The 6,000-nt window shown below is 46.8% G+C and overlaps 1 protein-coding gene across 2 annotated transcripts in view; it reads right to left on the bottom strand.

Moving 5' to 3' along the window:
- SGSM2 (small G protein signaling modulator 2) overlaps positions 1 to 4,425 on the bottom strand; it is a 270,962-nt gene extending 266,537 nt beyond the window's left edge. For both annotated transcript variants that reach the window (XM_029612532.1, XM_029612531.1), the window contains exon 1: positions 4,229 to 4,425. In XM_029612532.1, the coding sequence (XP_029468392.1) occupies positions 4,229 to 4,285 (57 nt within the window). In that variant the 5' untranslated portion in view covers positions 4,286 to 4,425. The remainder of the gene's footprint in view (positions 1 to 4,228) is intronic.
- Between the last annotated feature and the right edge of the window lie 1,575 nt (positions 4,426 to 6,000).

A 6,000-nucleotide genomic window follows, 5' to 3' on the forward strand; every position in this document is an offset into this window, starting at 1 on the left:
CTTTGGAGAAGAGGTTCATTTTATCTGAATTCTTAGAAAGCTCTGAGCCACCTCAGCATCATTTGGAAACGCGGGCGAAAAATCCAATTAATAGGAACGATTTGGGGAAGATGCAGTAAGGAAGGCGTGTAAACATATATTAGGACAAATGAGACCTGGGAATAAGCATGCAAGTAGCAAGAAATGGAACCAATAAACAAGGCTGCTAATATCTCGTGGCACCAAGCTAGGATGTTGCTTTAGGGAATAACTGTACATGAGGAATTACAGGATTATTTCCTCTCTGGGACCGAATGAAGCCAGAAGCAGCAACAGTTGGCTGCTTCTGCCCCTCTGCATGAAACAGTTCACTATTCATGCAAGAAATGGTATTTAATCAACATATTTCAACGTTGCACCTCGGTCTCAAGCTGATCCTGCGCCGAGATGGGAGAACATCTGCCGCAGCTGGAATGCTGGACGAGCAAAGGGCCAGAGGCTCACACCACCTTTCAAAAGCTCCGCCAATCGGAGGAACCTGGCCTCAAGTCCCAGCTCGGGTCATCCACTCCCCAGGCCTGGGGGGGTGCTGCGGAGGCAGCGTTTGCAGTCCCCTGGTGGGAGGGGAGTGTCTGCCATCGTGCAATGGCAACACAGATTTAGGCCCTTGTTTGCATGGGGAGTCCTGGTGCGTGACCCCCCCCCCCCCCCCCCCAAGGCAAGGACCATTACTGGACTGAGTGAGCAGGAAGAGGATCTAAAACAGAGGAAACAACTGCCAGGTAGTTGGGAATGAAGGCTCACAGCATCAGATCCCAGCCCTGGGTTAGAATGTGCTGGAAACCCAAAGGAACAGGGGGAAATTCCCTCCCCCTCCGAAAAAAAGATTTCTGCCGACCAATCAGAAGCCAGCTTCCTACAACATTGCTGTAATTATGCAAGCGTTCCCTATGGGTGGGGCATTAATTAGATTTCACTGTAGCGCAAGACGAGTTACACTGCAGATACTGTAAGCATCACCTGTCCTGTCTGACGTAGAGTACCAAAAATTAAACTATTTGGTTTCCTGCAATTTACTTTTTATCGCTATAACCAAAATATACAGAAATCAGACTTGTGATCAAAGCAGTTACAATGTGAATAAGACAATTTCCCCCACCCATCATAGTGTAACTATATAAACTGGGAAGTGGATACAGGAAAATTCAATCCTTTTGATTTGATAGAATGTAACATTTAAAAGCAATCAGATAGCACAAGCCTTCCAAACAGTAATGTCAGGAAAGCAGTAGGTGCCCAGGGATTAACCCTCTGTGCTCCAGCCAGAGAGCTTGGAAGCAAAAGGAATGCTCCATTTAGCTTAATTATAAATATCCCACTGTTAAAAAAATACACAACTTCAAGTTTCACTTAAAAATCTACCAAAAAGTTCTGTGGGTGGCAAAATCAAACAGGCCAGACACAGGCAGAAAGCCCACTTGCACCCTTGGTGACAAAATGCACATCCTTCAGTTATGTTTTAGGAAAACAGGGTTTTTGTGTTTCTGGTACCTGTAAAAAGCCAAAAGGCCTGAAATATATTAGATTGAGTTTCTTTATGTGCACTGCAGAGAGGGATCAGAAGAGATCACCTGTTGCATTCGAAGAGAGGCAGCTGGGGCTGCATTTGGGTGGGAGATCCTGAATTATCAAAGAACATCCCCCCCCACCCCAAAAAAATCCATTTAAACACAGATTGGCCACACAGATTTAGGGACCTTGTTAGCAGTTTATTTTATTTTTCCTGGGAACTTTAATGTTATAACAAAACATCACTGGAAAAATTAGGTTTACACTGATTGTTCTAACAAAGTAATTTTTCTACTGATATTTTTTGTTATAATATTGAAACTTCCAGTTAAAATTAAAAAATGAAAACCAAGGTCCCTACCAATCAACAAGTGATTTCTCGCAGCTTAGTTCAAACACTGATTGAAAAATGCCACCAAACACAAAAAGAGTAAACCTTAAAAAAAAAAAAAAGCAATAAATCTGGAAAACAGTAAAACAAATTCCAAGAGCATTCATCATCTGAAAGACATCTGATCAATCTAACTAGAACTAGATCTTTATTAACTAGATCATGGAAGCAAAGATATGACAACAGGTCTAGGACGGATCCTTGAAAATCCATGTCATGCCTGAAGAAAGCTTCACTGCTGCATCTACAGACCTTTTATAACATAAGAACATAAGAACTGCCATTCAGACTCAGACCAAGGGTCCATCAAGCCCAGCATCCCATTTCCAACAGTGGCCAATCCAGGCTATAAGTACCTGGCAGGATCCTTGACATAAGTAGTGACATTTCTCAAGTCTACCTGGTTAACAGCATTTATTGACTTCTCCAAGAACTTGACCAAATCTGTTTTAAACCCATCTATGCTAGCTGCCTTTACCACAGCCTCTGGCAATGAATCCCAGAGCTTAACTGTGCAAGGAGTGAAAAATAATTTTTTCCTGTTTATCATGTGCTATTTACTAACTTCATGGAGGGTCCCCTAGTTTTTGCATTCTTTGAAAGGGCAAATAACAGATTCACATTTATCCATTCCACTCATGATTTTATAGACTTCTATCATATCCCCCCTCAGCCTTCTCTTCTCCAAGCTAAACAGTGCTAACCTCTTTAGCCTTTGTGGTGATGTTCCATCACCTTTATCATTTTGGTCCACCCTCCTCTATACTTTATCCTGTTTGAGATGTGGCAACCAGAATTGCACACAATATCCAAGGTGCGGTCTCACTATGGAGTGATACAGAGGCATTATGACATCCTCCGTTTTATTCACCATTCCCTTCCTAATAATTCCTAACATTCTGTTTGCTTTTTTGATCGCCACAGCACACTGAACTGACGATTTCAAAGTATTATCCATGATGATACCCAGAACCTTTTCTTGGTTGGCAACTCCTAATATGGAACCTAAGATTATGAATCCACAGTGTGGGCTGCATTTCCCCATCTGCATCACTTTGCACTTGTCCACATTAAATTTCATCTGCCATTTGGATGCCCAATCTTCAAGTCTCCCAAGGTCTTCCTGCAATTTCTCACTATCCACCTGTGATTTAACTACTCTGAATAATGTTGTCTCATCTGTAAATTTGATCACCTCACTCATCTTCCCCTTTTCCAGACCATATATAAATACATTAACCAGTCCAAGTAGAGATCCCTGACACTCAACTGTTTATCTTTCTCCGCTAAGAAAACTGACCATTTTGTCCTCATCCGTTTCTTATCTTTTAACCAGCTTGCAATCTACAATAGGACATTGTCTCCTATCTCGTGACTTTTTAATTTTCTCAGGACTTTGTCAAATGCCTCCTAAAAATCCGAACGCACTACATCCACCCGCTCACCATGACCCAGAAGTTTACCAACACCTGTCCTTGCCTCGGGCAGCAAAAAGCAGAATCAGAAAGGGATTATTTCATCGGGGCCCTGAAGACACGGGAGAAATCCAGGGAGTGCTGGCCTGGGATGGTTCTGGACCGCAGCTCTGCTGATGCGGGACTCTCCCTCCCCCCCCCGAAGCCTGCACGAAGCTCCCTAACCAGCAAGTACCAGCCCCTAGGGTGAGCAGTAAACACGGGGAGGACAAACGAGAAAACGCTCCCACGGCTGAGATGCTAACGGCCACCCTCCCATTCCTCAGGGTAGTAAGTGAGCAGCCCCCGCCCAACAAATCCAGATCTATCCCCCCACCCTTTGCACGGCTCAAAGACGGTGAAAAGAGGAGGAAAACGGGGAGACTTTCTAAGCACCGAGAACCTGCTGCAGGCGCAGAGACATCCACACCCCGGGACACCTCCAGCCCTCCTGTGTGACACCGCGCAACTGTAACAATCACCCACATTACGGAAGCGCTTTCAGGCCACCGGCACCGGAAAATCGGCCAACAGCATCCCCCAGCTGCCCCTTATTGGAGGGGGCAAAAAGCCTCCCCCTGACCCAGATTCCCCCCCGAAGAGATCCCGTCGCCAGCACTTCCCCCCTCCAGACCCCCAGTTAGACCCCCTCCCCCGGTCTCCGCGTTACCCCATCCTCTGCGCCTCGCGTAAGGAGGGGGGAGGCGGAGCAGGTATTGCCCGAGCACTCGCTTCAGCCCCCGGCCCTCCCCGCTCGGGGGAAGTGAACCCACCGCAGCTGCCCGATCTCTGCCACTTCCTGCGAGCCCCGCGCGCAGACCGGCTCCGGCCTCACCTCCTTCTTCACGTTCCACAGCAGCTTCTCCTTCGCGCTGTCATCCGAGCAGCTCATGGCAGCAGCAGCAGCGGCGGCCGCCGCTCCGCTCCGCTCCCTCCGTGCGTCCGTCCGTGCGTGCGTCAGCCCCCGACTCCCGCCAGACCCTGGCGGCTGCCCGGGCGCGCGCCGACCAGCCCTCTTCAGGGCTCGGCCCTGACGTCACCGCCCCGGCCCCGCCCAAGAACCCTGCGGTTTCTCGCACCTGCCTTCTTAAAGGGGCAGCCTGCAGCGAAGGCGAGCTCGGCTGTGGAAGCAGGAGTTCATCAAAGATCTACGTACGCCACGCCCCCCCCCCGCTCCGCTCCGCGGTGGGACGGGTTCTTTCGTGGCAGGGGGGGGGGGGAAGGAAGTTAGTCTTGCAAGGCCCTTAAGCTGTCCAGAGGTCCTCTGGCACATTCCTGTACATGTACACTGCTCAAAGGTTAAATATTTTACTGGAACAAACGGATGCAGGTGAATAAAATCAGATGAAGAACAGGGCAATCCAATCCCAAAAAATCAAAAAGGCGGTAAACCAAAAACACAGTCCCTGATAAAATATAACTCACCAGAAATTGTCTGGGATTCTATCATCCCAGGAGTCCCTAAACTTTTAAGGAAAAGGCCACATAAGGACATTTCAAATCACCAAGAGGGTCTGGGGGTAAGGGTTTCCTTCAGAGTATGCTGAGATGGGGGGAGGGGCTGTCACACCCTTCCCTTTCTAACCCCCTCCCCTTTCTCAACCCTTCCCCTCCCTTAGAATCCTGGACCACGGCACTATTTACTTTCCTCCAATGAGAGCACTGACCAATTAGTCCTATTCTCTGATTCTTGCCTTTTAACCAGCTCACAATCCACAACTGTGGTGTAGCAATGAATGGGTCTGGGTCAGCCATGGCTCACTCAGGGCTCTAACTTAAGCAATCAGAGCTGCCTGACACTAGCAAGAGAGGCCTGCAGGATTGCCACCACAGTTCCCACCCCATGGAGAGGGCTGTAGAGCCATAGTCGGGCAATGTGGCGCCTATGGCCAAGTGAAAAACCGCCTTCACCCATTACACAACACATGACACCATGAGTTGGGAGACTCAGCCCATGGCCAGTGTAAGGGTATTAGGTGCCCTCCACCCCATCACTCACAAAATGTATGCATTTATAATAACATTTTACATGAAAAAGGATGTTCAAAGCACAGCCCTTTGAGGTAAAAATATCACTTTGAATATGTATATTATATTTACATGCACTGCTGTAATGCCAACCAGAAAACCCTGCAAAAAAGAAAGAGGCACTTGGAACTCATATGATATTAAGCCTACTGTTATGCATCTTGGGCATGGGAAAGACCATCAGAGAGCCACAAGAAAACAGAATTACAATGCAATAAACTTTCTATAATCAAAACAACACTAACTGCCAGCACTCAAACAGCAATAACTCTCCTTATGAAAGTTAACACTGCAAATATTACACCAGGTCTAAAACACCAATACACGCCCTAGTAGGCAAACAGAACAAGCCAAGCTGCTATAGATCCCTACATAGAAACTACACACTATTGGAATACCTGACTCAGTCACACATGCAAAACACAGATAGACTCTCAAATACAGAATAAAGAGACCATAAAATATAAATAGAAATGTACAGACAAAAATTGAACAGGAAACCACAACAAGCCAATTTCTATATGAACTGCAACAATGGAAAAACAGAAGCATTACCATTCCTCATAAAACAATAAAATT

The sequence above is a fragment of the Rhinatrema bivittatum genome, chromosome 8 (assembly GCF_901001135.1).
Source record: "Rhinatrema bivittatum chromosome 8, aRhiBiv1.1, whole genome shotgun sequence".
NCBI lineage: Eukaryota > Metazoa > Chordata > Amphibia > Gymnophiona > Rhinatrematidae > Rhinatrema > Rhinatrema bivittatum.